Below are 15,531 nucleotides of genomic sequence, written 5' to 3' on the forward strand. Positions count from 1 at the left end.
TTTGGCTACATTTTCCAAATGGCCCTTTTTTATTTGGACATATTAGAGAGAAAGCATTGCTTGATCACATCGCCAACAGAGAACAGTATACTGTTGCTTGTCATTTTGTGCGCAAAGAAATCACTTCACTTTTTGGATGTTTTCATTTCAATTCACAAAATATTTGACAATTCACTATTCTTAATCAGACAAATTCTTGGACTTCCATTGTAATGTAACCTGTGCGCCACAAATGAAGCACAAGACTTTAGCTTTGAAGTGCATAATGACAGTACCCTTCAAAAGTATCGAAACGGCAAGGTCAAATTATTTGTTTTTTTTGTGAACTGAAGGCATTTGTGTGTCCGATCAAAGGATGAATATCACACCAAAGTTCAAAATTCCAGCTTTTATTTCATGGCATTTCCATCTAGATGGGTTAAACAACTCAGGACTGATATCTCTGCTAGTCAGTCACAACAAAAATCCAGTTTACAGATATTGAGTGAGATCCAACCTGCCACTGTAATGTGTGCACACACACTCACCCACTCATCCACACACACACACACACACACACACACACACAATCCAAGGGTCACGAGGGCCGCGGGCGTGCTGGAGCCTATTCTAGCAGTCTTCGTGTAGTAGATGGGGTGCACCCTGAACTGGTTGCCAGCCAATTGCAGGGAACACAGAGACGAACAACCATTCACACTCACAGTGACACTTTGGGATGACTTAAATTGTTCAATCCAGCTACCATGCATGTTTTTGGAATGTGGGAGGGACCCCGCAGAATACCCCATGCAGGAACGGGGGGGGGAATATGCAAATTCCCCACAGGAAGGCGGGAGCCAGAATCGAACCTGGTACCTCTGCACTTTGAGGCGGATGTGCTAAATTCAGCAGCATGCATACATCTCTCTCTCTCTCTCTCTCTCACTCTCTCTCTGTATGTATGTACATATTGATGTATGTTATGTATGCATGTATGTGTTGGTGTGTGTATTCTATTTGAAAAATACCTATATGTATAATTCTCTATATAGTGCTTTCAGATGTTGTTTCTTGATAAATATGGATTTTTCTTTCTTTTGGGGGGGGGGGGGGGGAGCAACATGTTGGTAGGTGTGCAAGCATTTATACAGTAGCTCTTTCATAATTGCCCAGTTCTGACTAGTTGAATTGTGTCGCTCAGTGTGAGGCTGGCTAAGACTTTTTGCACAGTACTTTGTCACTGTAACCATCAGTCATGTTGACACAATCTCTTGCTGTTTTTCTGCCCGACAGCTTCAAAGGAATGTAAAGTAAAAGCGATTGAAACTACCCAAAAACCAAATTCAGAGGAGCCCTCCACAGATATGTGTCCTTCACCTCACCCTGTGTCGGAACACGTACCACAGAAGAGTAACCCTAATGTCAGCACAATAGAGTCCACAATAAGTGACACATCTGTTGAAACAACCGAAGAATCAGGTGCCTCCGCATCTCCTATTAGAACAAAATCTGGTTCGTGTACGGCCTCACGTTCTCCAACCAGATTAGGATCTGAACACAATGAAACTGGGACTGTTTTGAACTCTTTGGCAACATACATAATACCAAAGAAGCAGTCTGGACTTGAGCCCTCATCAAGCCATGTGGGAGCCTCATGCAATAAGCCTGTGGTTCCAACCCTGCTGAACGAGACCCGAAATCTGCCTGTGCCCCCTGCACCAAGCGCACCCTCCTCCAGACCTTCTCAGCCAAATCACCAGGTCAGACAGAGCATCCAGCGATCCCTCACAAGCATCTTGTCCAAAAGGTAATATTAAGTACATTCAGCAATTTAAGTATTGGACATACATATGTTGTTTTAAAAAAAACAAAAACAATAAAAAACAAGGTATTCTTACTACAATATTAAATTCTGCAGCGACATCACAATTGGCTCGTTCATAATATATTGACTTTCTATTTCTTTGTCCAGGGTTTGTGAGTGTGAGGAATTGACCATGTCTGACAGCGATGCTGCAAAACTTGTTGCAAGCATTGAGACGGAGATGTTTGACATATTTCGCAATACAGACAGCAAATACATGAATAAGTACAGAACAATTATGTTCAATTTGAAAGATCCAAGAAACAAGGTTTGCTCCAAGTTGTTAAGTGCTATTTCAATTGATAGGTGCTGTATGTACAGTAATAACGTATCATTTTTTTTGTCAAGGGCTTGTTGTATCGAGTTGTACAAGGAGACATCAGTCCTTTCAGACTGGTCAGGATGAGCCAGAAGGACATGCAGGCTACCAAGGTGCCAGACAACAGTGTCAAGAACACATCACAGGTAAATCGCATGTCTGCTGCCAAAGAAAAAGAAGACGGGCGTCGTAAATTAACAAGTTCCCAGTAGTTTCCTTGTTGCATCTACAAAGCCCTGTTTGTTTTTTAGGTTAAAGATGGAGCTGCCAAAACGCCCAGTTTAATGCAGCAGCCTGAAGCTGTGAAGGTTGATCTTTCCTGTTTGCATGTCACTAAACCTGAAGCTATGAAGGTTGATCTTCCCTCGTTAAACGTCGCCAAACCTGATAGAAGACCAGTGGGCAATGTGAGCATTTGTCTCCATTTGACATCATAATGACAATCTCTCCTCTTAAGATATGTAATTGTCTACAAGCTGTGGTTATAATGACCGATGAGTCATGAGGCTGATTCACAGATTGAAGTTGATTTCTTTTTCACCCTACAAACAGAAGAGAAGTCAGCAGACACCCATTCTTAAGAGCAAAATAAATGAGCCAAGCAAGGGGAGCGCATTGTCAGATGCTCTTACCTGTATGCTTAAAGACACCACCTCAGAACACAAGGCCCACCTGTTTGACCTAAAATGCAAGATATGCACAGGTGAGTTAAGTAAACATAGGATATTAACATCATAAGGACTTCCTCCAATTGTTTAGTATGTATCTCAATCTCTATCTTTCCCCCCCAAAGGACAAATAGGGGAAAATGAACCTCCAAACAAAAAAAGTAAGGTGTCCGAATCAAGTGTCAAACATTTTTCACGGTGGAGAAAGTCTGCAGGAGATGACTCACCTCTACGAGCGCCACCCGATTCGCCTGACTCACCCGATTTTTCGTCACCTTCCATATTCGACCCTTCTTCCCGTCTTGTTATTGACACCAGTGACTTTTCTGTTGTTGAATCTCCCGCATCTCCCGTTATGGATTCGCCAGCGTCTCCTACTTTAGAGTCACCTGCTTCCCCTGTCATGGAGTCCCCCGCATCCCCAGTTTCTGACGCTTCGACAACCACAACATCGAAAAGAACATATACACCTGTCGTCATTCCAGCCGTCTCCACAGTCACTATTACAAGGCGAGACCCCCGTACTGCAGCCAGTAGGAGCTCTGCTTCATCATTTCGTACCTCTGGTCCCACACATACATTGAAGAACCAATCAGCACCGTATGCTCCTCGTACAGAGGATAGCTCTACTTCATCATCTGTACCGAAATTACTAGTGCCACCAACAAAATTATTACCAAAGCCTATCCTAATGAAGCCGTCCTCTTCAGCTGATCCCCGACTCTATGGCGCATCCTCAAGGTATTTATAGAAATGGACAGTTAGGTATGATGCAGTACCCGTTCTTGCGCATTGTAAAATTGCGTGAAATGGCCAAGATGTGCATATGGGAAATGTTTTGGTGGATTATTTTCCAGAAATGTGATCTCTGAATCTCCAGCCACTGGTGAAACTTCACAGTTCCTGGCCAAGCAAGAAGTGCTGTGGAAAGGATTCCTCAACATGATGACTGTATCAAAGTTTGCTACAAAGGTCTATTTGGTTTCAGGATCTGCAGAAACTCTGAAATTGGTAACATTTTTTAAAATGTTTTGTTTTGCATCAAATCCATCTTTGTGTTTGGAGCTTCACTGAAATTAATGAGCATCTTGTTCTTGCTTTCAGGAACTACCCGATACCATTGAAATTGGTGGACGAATCATGCCTCAAACAGTGTGGGACTATGTTGCCAAGCTCAAGACCAACATTACAAAGGCAAGCATGATATGCACTCCACTTTCAATAGTACTGGAACAGTGAGGCCAATTCCCTAATTTTTGCTGCAGACTAAAAAATACTGATTTGGTTTCAGAGATTAACTGTTGTTTTAATGTATTTGCGTCTACGACTGAGACACAACTCTCCCCCCGCCCTTCCACACAAACACACACAATTCACACCATTTTCACGTGAACAAAGGTTTTGGTCAGTGTGTGTGACTGATGTGTTTTTTGTAGCACATGGGTCTCACACCAAATTGATTATTACAGAAATAAACAACACTATATGTCTGTGCTCGTTTTTCAACATAAAACCATTTAAGCAACACATACAACAAAAAATCACTTGACTGTGTGGTAAAACAAGCGCCTGTGAAGCTTAGCTACGACCCAACTGTTTTGTGTCTTTAGCAAAAGAGCAATTGGCCTCACTGCTCCAATGCGTTGGGAGTGGAGTGTATACATTAAAACCCACTCCATCGAATGGCTTGCGTTCCAGAACATCCCTGGAATAGTGGAAATTTACAATATAGAAATGGACCTTCTTATTAGAGCATTTATGCCACTTTAAAAAAAAAGTAAGCTATTTAAACACATTTTAACATGGGTTGTAATTTCTAACGACTACAAAATAAAACAAACCTAAATTTAGCCATAAAAATAAATGTGTACATATATTGGCTGCATTGCATTAATAGTTGTGGGTCTCCACATGTTATCATGTGATATTGGTAAAGAGGTCACACAAATGAATTGAAACAAAAATATATTGACTTTGAACACCTTGAAATTATCTTGATATTGGTTGTCGAAAATGTTCTGTCTGCATGAGCATACTACAGCACATTAAGATGCTCTCAGGCCATTGGTTTTATGAACAGGTTTAAGTCCGTATCACACTGAGTGGCAAAGACTTGTGTGTGTGTTTGCGATTTTCCCAAGACATTCTTCAGACATTCGAAAACAGCTTTAACGGTCGCAAACAGTTTTTCTTGTTGCCAAGAAAATAAGAAAATATTCAAAATATCTTGCTGACAAGAAAAAGTGATGGATGGGGCTTTACTGTATCTGATTCATTTGTGCTGTTCAACACTATTTACATTATATTCTATTTGTTGTTGTTTTTTTTAGGAGTTAAGCGTGATTCGCTTTCATCCTGCTACTGAAGAAGAAGAGGTGGCATACGTCTCACTCTTTTCATACTTCAGCAGCAGAGGACGTTTTGGTGTCGTTTCCAACAACAGCCGTTCCATCAAGGATGTCTACCTTCTACCACTCAGTGCAAAGGAATCCATTCCATCCATCCTGCAACCTCTGGAAGGACCAGGTGTGACAATGCTCGAGCCATCACATAAATCGAGACATACACATTTATTCATTCCATTTGTTTTTTTCCAGGGACTGTTTTCCAAAGTCATAGCTTTTATTTGAGAAAATAATTGATTGTGTTACTTTTCCTCACGACAGCCTCCAACCTGTACCTTAACCAGCAACATTGTTATTTAATAATGACCGACCTAATAGCTTGCAACACAAGAGCTGAAAGCAGAACTTAAAGACACTGATGTATGTTATTAATTAGCTCCCTTTGTTTTTACTTATTGTTTAACATGAAATAGCTGCACCTCTTCACCCAATTAACAAGTTGTGTTATTTATGAATCATTTTTTTGCTGCCTGGTAGATGAGTGCTTTACACATCTGCCTCACAATTTTGAGGCTCACGTTCAACATTCTGCTTCAGCCTTCCTGTGTAGAGTTTCGACAGGTACTCTGGCATACGTTCACATTTCAAAAATATGCTTGTTAACCTTATCGTAGACTTGTCATCATTGTGAATTTGGGTGTGATGGTTTGTTTTGTCTATTTTATAACCTGCGACTGGCTGGCTAGTCCAAGTCAGCTTGGCAATGCTCAAATTCACCTTTGACCTTGAGAAGAACAAGTGCTGTTGAAAATTGATGTAATTCTTGATTTAAAAAAAAAAGTTAAACAAATTTGGTTTGACCAAAAATGGAGAACCAATCTATTTTTGTTTCTTCACAGGACTTGAAAAGAACAGGCCCAATCTTCTTCTTGGTTTGGCAATTGTCCAAAAAACAAAACGTTGCGGAAGTGTTCCTCAGGAAATTGAAGAAAAGAAGTCAAAGGTTCTCCCTAAAGACCCTATGTGGATCCCAAAACCTCCAGTCCTTTATGGTTCTGACAAATTTGAGGTTTTCCAACCCTATGACCCCGAGACCCCTGCAAGCACAACCCCTCCTGATTCACCTCTTTGTCCGGGGTCACCGTCAGATTCCTCTTCTAATGCAGAAACTCGACCATCAAATCTGACCTCTTTTCAGTCAAGCCCCACCGTTTCTACCTCAACTCTTACTGCATCCACCCAATCCACATCCAGTAGCGTCTCTGACAGAAATATGCAAGACCCTAGTGTAACACCACTATCAACTATCTTGAGTACATTGTTTCGAAATAAGCAAACTACAGTCATGGTCTCAAATGAGGAACGTTGTACTACTAATGTGACAACAGTAAGTGCTAAAGTATCTGTGCTTTCTCATGTGTCCGGCTCAATGATGGATCCAATTGTTCAACAGTATGGACAGAAATCTAAAGCCAAAGACATAGAAGAGGAATACACATTTGATCCTCCCTATGACCCAGAGGAGGAGTATGCTCCAGCAATAGGATATGGAACCGTTTCTTCACAGGGCAAAGGAAACAGTCATTTGGAAAACCCTCCGTTATCAGGTGTTGTAGATGATGATGTGGCCTATGATCCAGAAGATGAGACTATTTTTCAAGATGTGCATTGTGATACAAAGAAGCCGAATCAAACAAAAATTTCAAACTGTCCAGCGCCATTGTTTCCAGTTTCCACACCGGTTGAAACACCATCTTTGGACAAAACTCCACCTCAAGCCTCCACTTCAGTTCCGCAGAACCTTCCCTCGGGTACTGTGGTGGTCTCAGCTGCTACACTGACTGAGCAGCAGAGAATGCTTGAGGAACTTAATAAGCAGATTGAAGAGCAAAAACGACAGTTAAAGGAACAGGAGGAAGCACTTCGTCAACAAAGAGAGGCCGTGGGTATATTCATGGCACAGTTTTCTGTTAACGATTCCTCGAAGTCCCTGCCTCTCAGTCAAGTCTCAACCCTTCAGAGTGGTAGAACTCAGTCAGAGCCAAGACCTACAGAATCAAAAGATTCAAAGCCAGAAGAGACAAACAGTCTAACAGATGCAGTTGATGGGCCCGACAGCGAGGCACAAAAAGGCACAAATATCATTCCTTGTTTAAATACCTCTTCAATTACAGGACAAACTGAGGTATCTAGCATTAGAAATGAAAATGAAAACTCTTCATCTGCTGGTGAGATTGAGGATTCTGATGTCCCTTATGATCCAGAGGATGAACTTTTCAATGAAATACAAGAGGATGTATTTCAAGGAGACACTACAACAAATCAGGATTCCTCTTTACCGAGAAACTATAAATCCCCAATTTCATATCACACCAGAAGGCATAGGTCATCACCGAAGAAGCGAAGTCATCGTGAAAGAGGGCGCTGCAGAAGTCCTTCAAGGAGATCCCACCAGCGTTCTGCTTCACATTCCAGGAAACACAGAGAAAAGGATAGACACAGAAAAAGTGAAAGAGACAGGTCAAAGCACAGAACTAGAGACCACTCTGAACGCCAGGCACGTCACCGTAAATCACACAGTACACGACGGCATTCCCATGATCGTAGGAGGTCACCATCCTCTCTGACAGAAAACGATTTGATGCCACAAGACCCAATAGAATTCAGGGCATCTCCTAACATCACTGAGAAACAAATGCCTGCTCCTTTTAAATGTCAGCTGAACCCAGATGTGCAATTCGAACACAGTGACACATTACATACCCCGCTTTCTGTGAAAAATACCAGTGAAGAGTGCAATTTAAAACCCGATAGCTTTGACAAAGACTTTACACAAGAACATGTGTCCAGTTTAAAACTTGAAACGTCACATCAACTAGAATCCAATGAACCTTTAAACACCAATGACAGTGATATGGTTAACTCAGTTGCTCGTCCATCACAGATGAATAAAGAGCTGGGTACAAGTGCAGCTACATGTGAAAGTTCAATTCCTCTAAGAGTGCTTGACCCTCCCATTCGAGATTCCCCTGAGAGCCCTGATCCTGATCCACAGTTTGTTGAACCAAGTGGTGTAGAAAATAATCCCTCTGCTACATCCCATGAAATCAAAGATTGCCAGACACAACTCAGCAACCTCACATCAGCTGTGGAGGTCGAAAATGATTTCCAACATTCTGTGAGCCAAGCAACTTTGTTGAACATACCACCGAACTTTGAAGGTACATCAAATGTTGCCAATCTTATTTTTAGAGCACTTAATATACAGCGTTCAGATTCACGAGAGGGAAATACAACAAAGATGGAGGGTGAGGGGAAACACTTAGATCAAAAGCATTCACAAATACTCACTCAAGGGGGTGGACCTTTAAATCCAGCCGTGGAAACAAATACAAGTTTAATACCTGAAATGAGCCATGTTCTAAAATGTTCAAGACCGGGTAGTGATCTAAAGCAAGATAATGATGTTCCTCGTCTGAAGGTAGATGAGAATATCTCCCAGTCTGAACAACTATCAAGCAAGCCAGGTGTAATGGTGATTGGGGGTTCACAAAACCAAGGCAATGCTTCAGAATTGAAAATAAAAGATTGTGACCCCAGTATCAAAAGTAAAATTGCCCCTCAGGTGAAAGATGTTCAGGAATATGGAAGAGATGTTGACTTAAATATAAGACAATGTGACCTAGAAAGTAATTTGAAGTTGAATGTTTCCACATATTCTGATGATAGATACCTGCGTACAGCATCGTCAGATGAAAACCGTAAACTTGAAAAAAGAGAAGCAGCATGCACGCGTAGACCAGGGCCAACTGTAAATTATGGACGTTTTCAGTCCAGGATTTCCTATACGGGAAAAGACAATGTTGGAACTGCACACCATTTCAAGAAGGCACATTACGACATTAAGTTTGAAAGTAGTGTGCATCGCCTTGACATGACAGTATCAGAAAACCTACATGGTCGTAAAACGCATGATGTCATAGAAATGTCTTCTTTCGGGCCTGGTCAAGCTGTGGCTGGGATGGGTGGTCAAGGTTTTGGACATAGAGTTGACGCACATATTCCAGACAGAGGCAGTGGAGAAACACTTACAGAAAGCAACTATGCAAACATTCAAGGAAAAAACGAGCATGACCAGTGTCCTGAGAGGTCAAATGATAATAATGGTCCGCAAGACCAATGTGTTATTTCTAATATTATAAAAGCAGATTTGCTAACAACAAAAATAAGTACAGGAGATCACAGCAGTCAAAATATGGAACTGTTTGAGTGTAAGACATATGTTGATTGGAATTGTCCCGAATCAATTGGAGATTCAGTAAGAATTAGGCAACATAGACAAGATGAAGGGAAAATGCATCAGCCTCTTTGGAGAGGTACAGCTATGGAAAGCTATGGGCCTGAAAAAAGAGTTACTTGTGGCGTCGACCCTTGCAAATCACTGGTTGAAATGGGAGTGCCAAATGTAGGGCTGACAAAGCATGATAGGAGAGGACCAGGTGTTTCAGATGTCACTGGACAAAGGGAGGAGACCTTGTATCCTGATCTAAAACTCCCAATACATGACAGGAGAGGACCAAGTGGTCTAGATTTCACCATCCCAGGTGCTGATGTCAGAGGACCCATTATGCCAAACTGGAATGGACGCGAGACTGACGCGAGAATTCCTTTGCATGATAGGAGAGGACCAGGTGTTCGTGATTTCAGAACACAGGAGCCTAATTTTGGAAATCCAGCTCTAGTTGATGGAGCTCTTGGTATGAAACCTTTAGGTCCTGATTTAAGAGAACCAAGATCTGAAAAGAAACATCTAGCGATTTCAGGATATGATGTGAGAGGACCAAGTGTCCCAGACCATTTAGGATCATATTTTGAAAGAGGTTTGACAAGGGAAGGCCCTGGTGGGGGACAAGGGCCTGATGGAAATGAACCTGCTATGGAATATCCGAGGATCAATGCAAAAGATTTTGCAGGCTCACTTTTCAGAGGGGCAGGGAATGAAAGGAGAGAATTATCAATCAACTCTCCTGGGGTTGACAGAAACAGATCGGAATATCCTGATTCTAGTGGAAGCGAACCTGGCAGAGGAGAAATAAGATTACCAGTTTTTACTGGACCACATCTCGAGAGAAAACGAGGCAGTGATCGGAGAGAGCATGTGTTTAAAAGAAACTCAATAAAGGGTCAAGTGCCGCCTGCTTCTTGGGGAGACCAACACACTGATGAGTTAGATCTTGATAGGCTCAGACCTCGCGGACCAGCTTGGGACCCTCAGTCAGAAACAGGAAATAAAAGTATGGAGATAGCCTTGCCTGACTGGAGACGGCCAGATGTTAGGAGACCGGGACCTGAAAGGAATCCCCCAAGGCCTGATAACAGAAGACATCAAGCATTTATGGAACATAGAATGGTAGAAGCAAGAATTCCAAACAGGCCAGAGGATCAACATTTGGGTCCAAACACAGAGCGCCCAGGGCATGAAAGGAGACATCCAGATAGGCAGGAACCGAGGTACAGCAGTGTTTTTCTTGAGAGTAGAGACACGGATCATCCTTTTGGGGGACCTGGCCCAGATGAAATACTCCCACATCAAATTAGAAATCCAACCCTTGAGGGCTTAGGGCCTGACAGACGACAACCAGAAGACTGTGATTTTCGAAATATGACTTTTGAGAGAGATCCAGCGGGTCTTAATTGGAGAGAAAATGGGCCATCATTCATGGGAACAGGAAACAGACAAACCAACAGATCAGGTCGAGATAGTGCGGAAGATCAAAGGCATAGAAGAAAATGTGACTTTGAAAGTAGTTATCAAGCCGAATGGAAAGCAACAGATTGCAGGTACCCATCACCTGATCGTAGCGACATAGATGCTGAGAAACACTGGTCAGATAGACATAAAATAGAATTTAGAAATGATTGGAACCGTCAAGATAACAGGTTTCCTCAGCCGATTCCAGAGGATATCGAGGCGCAAGTTTTTGAATATAATATAGGGGGGGCTTTTAGGGCACAAGGGGGCCTTGGAGTAAGGGAGCGGGGCCACATACCCGATCGGACACCAATGCTTTCTGGGTCTTGGAGAGTTCCTGAGGATGATTGGAATGGTCCTGACTGGAGAGATCCGCGGCCTTTCCATGATAATGCTGATACAGTGTTTTCAATGCCTGACAGGGTAGGGCCTGTAAATGACTGTAGAGAGACTGATAGAGGAGATGCTGATCCAAGATGGGGATCAGAAACCATGGGCTACAGACAACAAGGCCATGACAGGGAACTTCCAGCCACTGGAGTACTTGGGTCCGATAGTATGGGGTTTCAAGAGGCTGAGAGGCAATTACGAAGAACAAGAGGTCAAAGCATGGAACGGCCAAGGCCTACACATGGGGTTCACTATAAAAATAATTCATTCCAAAACCGAAGAGAAGAGAAGATGCAGGTCAGCCCTGAGCAAAGAAGAATAAGTGATACAGATGTTCGATACGGTGAAAATCTATATGTTGAAAGGCCAGTGAGTGATGTTAGAAATTTACCCCCGAGAGCAATAGAAAGAGAAAGGGAAGGGTTAGAGGTTAAAGGCCCTACACCAGGTGGCCAAGAATATGATACCGTTTTTAGGAGGCAAGACTCTGACATTAGAAGGTTATTTCATGACAAAATGGATATGAGGGGGGCACCTGACCTCCCAAGATTGGGACATGAGCCTAGTTTGTGGGATACAGACACTGAAAACCCTGTGTGGAATCGAAGAGGTGAGGATAAGATGGGCCCATTTTCAGACTCAAGGGAACCTGATCCTTCCATGAAGGATGGCATGAAAATTTCTGACATCAGGGACTCAAGACAGTGTCATAATAGACATAATAGACGAGGGTTACACATGCGAGGCAGGAGCCTAAGACAGAAGTATCAAGCAGGCTGTGGTCCTCACAGGGTTAATCGGGGTAGTTTAGAAAATCCACAAAGTCAGCAAGAAATAAAAATTCCAAAACCTCGGACTGCCTTGCTGCCCACTCCAACTGAAGGCCGTATATTCTTACCAAATCATAGAATGAGCAATCCTAACATGCTTACCAAAACAAAACCAAATAGGCCACCACGTTAACAGGCCGTGGAGTAGAGGTCGATCATTTGGTCAAGAAAGACAAAAAACATGAGGCGAAAAAAAGGTCCCACAGACAGTGGGGGGGATTTGTATACCAAATAACGATAAATAGGCAGCCTGCGATTCATGTCCCAAAACTCAAGCACAATCATAGTATTGGTTAATGAAAATACACATTAGAAATCATTTGCAATGCTGTCACTCATAACAATATATTATTTGGAAGAGTTCATGCCTTAATGAACATTTAACATGACCTAAGTGCAAAATCAATATGATGACAACAAAATGAAATCTCACCATGTACTTCTGTCAACAATGGTTGTCTTTCTTGTCTCGGTCATGAAATTCTACACGGTATAAGCCCATGTAGGGTTCTCTTTATTTGGGACTAAATGTGATTAACCCTAAGCAATTGTGAAGTCGGGGTGTTGGAGAACTCTCATGAAGATTAACAAATGTTTGTACATAAACATGTATATGTTTAGGTTATAGTTTAGTTCAAAGTGTATATGTTGCTTCAGTTTATGAGCCTTTTACAACAATGAAAAACAATAAAAAGGCTTAGCTTTTCAATTTGGTGTTTGATTGATTGATTTCCCTGGGTTCGAGTCTCTCCGCAGGCCCTCCTGTGTGGAGTGTGCATGTCCTTCCTGTTCTTGCTCCTACATTCCAAAAATATGGAGGTTAGATGAATTAAATTAATTAAAAACACCAATTGCCCAGGAGTGGTTATTATCTGTGTAATGCAATTGAGTCAGCTCTCATTCCAACTCAGATTCTATAGGCTACAGATTATCCGAGTCGCGAATAAATGCTCTTGAAAATGGAAAGATGCTTTTTCATCCTACAACACCTATCATAAATTCTTAGACTTTAAACATGTCAACCTGCTAAATAAATACAAGAGAATAGATCTTTGTCATTGACAAACAGGCACAATGAAAGACACAAAACCCCAATTCCAATGAAGTTTTGCATTGTATAAAATAAAAACAGAATACAATGATTTGCAAATCCTTTTCAACTTATATTTTACTGAATGTACTACAAAGACGATATTTATAGTTGAAACGTATGAACATTCCTTCTTTTGTTCTTGCAAATTTTTCTCATTTTGAATTTGGTGTTTACAATGGGTGCCGGCGCAACCCATTTTTTTGCCCTAAACTGAAAAGTCAGATGGTCCTCCCCACCCTACTAATTCATACTTAATGGCCAGCCTAATTTTTTTTTTGTAAATTGAAATTGCTCAGTGGGTTCAGGAACACGTCATTAAACCAATGTAAGTTAACACATTTACCACTAGTTGTACAAATGTTTACGCTTAAACACGTAAAGTGAAAGCCAGATATCAACAACACGTATAAATGCCACTGGCTTTTATGGATACAAGGTCATCTGAGATGGACTGATCCAAAGTGGAAAAGTGTGTTGTAGTCTGACGAGTCCAAATTTCAAATTATTTTAGGAAATCATGTATGTCATGTCCCACAGGCCAAAGAGGAAAACGACCAGCTGGATTGGTGTCAGCGCAAACTTCAAAAGCTAACAATTGAGTTGGGTAGGTCAGTGCACATGGCAGGGGTAACTTGCGTATATGTGAAGGCACCATTAATTTTGAATGGTACATATAGGAACGACATAAACTGCCAACCAAGCAATGTCTTTTTCAGGGTTGTCCCGACAATGCCAAGCCACAAGCAAGTGTTACAATCGCGTGACATCCTTGCAAAACAGTGTGACTAATAAACTGGCTTGCCAGTCGTCCAGACTGGTCTGCCACCTATAGAGCTTTCAGAGTTAGAGCTCTCAAGGTCCAATTGTTTATTGAGCGTTGTTCAAAACCAAAGGTTATGTAACACAGTGGTGTTGGGGAATCATGACCTGTGCTATCTTTTTTGGAACATTTTGGGGCCATCAATTTCGAAATGAAAGATTAATTATTTAAAAACGAAGTGTATCTGTTTGATCAATACATGTCTCTGTCGTGTATTCAATTGCATTTTGTTTTGCTTTACCTTTTACGCAATATATAGGATAGGATGGGGACGACATGTCGAAGAACTAATATACAGTATGCACTGTAACTAATGAAGAGAACACCTCATTCGACGGTTGACAAATTTAGAATGATCCTCTCATGTGCACTTTGCCTGATTTGCCGCAGGGGGGCGACACCATTCCAGCAAAGATACTAATGAGTTAATGACGTGACTTTGAATTAAGGTGCAAATTATTTTTATCCACCACAGGAATACATGTAAAACCAATGTCTGTAAATTCACACGATTAAGTGTTTTAGGCTTGCATTAGTTTTTGCACTGATTTTGATTCGCCAAGAATATTGATTGGTTTAAAAAATTGTATTTAATTATTTATTACATATCTTTATATAAAAATAAGTTATAAGAGCAATGTGCACTCGGATTTTTCGCATCCCATGTTTGCCTGTGGTGTTTTCTAGCTTTGGGTTCACACGTGATTTTAGCAGATGTATTTTTTTGTAATCGTACAATTCGTCAAATGAACGTGAGAAGGGGCTGAATGCATGACATGAACATCTGTACAACTGAATCCGTTCTCGGGGATCAAATTGTATTTTCCTCAAGCCGGTTGACGTATAATTATGAATGAACAAATATAATGCTAAATGTTACATATTTCAACCCGTTTTATACATTTAGACTTTTTTTTCTTGCGGAGACGTCCAGGAAGGTCGATGAATTCCGGTGGGTCATACATTTCTGAATGTGTGCAACTGCAGTCAATAAACGTCAGGCTGCTTGGAGCATTTGCCTTCAACATCCTTGAAATAGATTGACAGCTAAGTTTGAGGACACCTGCAGGGCTGATTGGAGGACACACCTTGGTCAAAATTGTCTTCGTGGTCAAGTTAGCAATGTGAAAAATCTAAAAACATACATCGAGCACTTCAAACGCCCCTAAAGTCGTCAATTTCGAGTACATTTACAAAAAAAAAAAGAAAAAAGAAAAAGAATTGACTACCGGAGTAAATGACTTCTTTTAATGCCCACACTGCTCTTCTCACCAACAATCTTCAATTTGCCTTAAGTTAATTTTTTTAGCACAAGTCTCTCTGTGTCTGTCTGCGTTCCAAACAGTGTCACATCTCGGAATTCAATATGCATATACTGTGCTTTTGCCCTGTTAATTCAATCACAAATAAATTGTCGGTGGTTTCTCACAGGAAGAAGCTCTGTTCGTTGTGTAACTACTTGAACATTTTT

At 41.4% G+C, this 15,531-nt stretch overlaps 1 protein-coding gene across 3 annotated transcripts in view; it reads left to right on the plus strand.

The window, feature by feature from the left end:
* Positions 1 to 12,856, plus strand: part of LOC127595506 (death-inducer obliterator 1-like) — a 35,954-nt gene extending 23,098 nt beyond the window's left edge. For all 3 annotated transcript variants that reach the window (XM_052057055.1, XM_052057054.1, XM_052057056.1), the window contains exons 7-16: positions 1,273 to 1,786; positions 1,952 to 2,111; positions 2,192 to 2,308; positions 2,414 to 2,569; positions 2,715 to 2,865; positions 2,956 to 3,571; positions 3,688 to 3,841; positions 3,935 to 4,024; positions 5,161 to 5,356; positions 6,075 to 12,856. In XM_052057055.1, coding sequence (XP_051913015.1) covers positions 1,273 to 1,786; positions 1,952 to 2,111; positions 2,192 to 2,308; positions 2,414 to 2,569; positions 2,715 to 2,865; positions 2,956 to 3,571; positions 3,688 to 3,841; positions 3,935 to 4,024; positions 5,161 to 5,356; positions 6,075 to 12,280 — 8,360 coding nt within the window. In that variant the 3' untranslated portion in view covers positions 12,281 to 12,856. The remainder of the gene's footprint in view (positions 1 to 1,272; positions 1,787 to 1,951; positions 2,112 to 2,191; positions 2,309 to 2,413; positions 2,570 to 2,714; positions 2,866 to 2,955; positions 3,572 to 3,687; positions 3,842 to 3,934; positions 4,025 to 5,160; positions 5,357 to 6,074) is intronic.
* Positions 12,857 to 15,531: the final 2,675 nt, after the last annotated feature.

The sequence above is a fragment of the Hippocampus zosterae genome, chromosome 2 (assembly GCF_025434085.1).
Source record: "Hippocampus zosterae strain Florida chromosome 2, ASM2543408v3, whole genome shotgun sequence".
Taxonomy (NCBI): domain Eukaryota; kingdom Metazoa; phylum Chordata; class Actinopteri; order Syngnathiformes; family Syngnathidae; genus Hippocampus; species Hippocampus zosterae.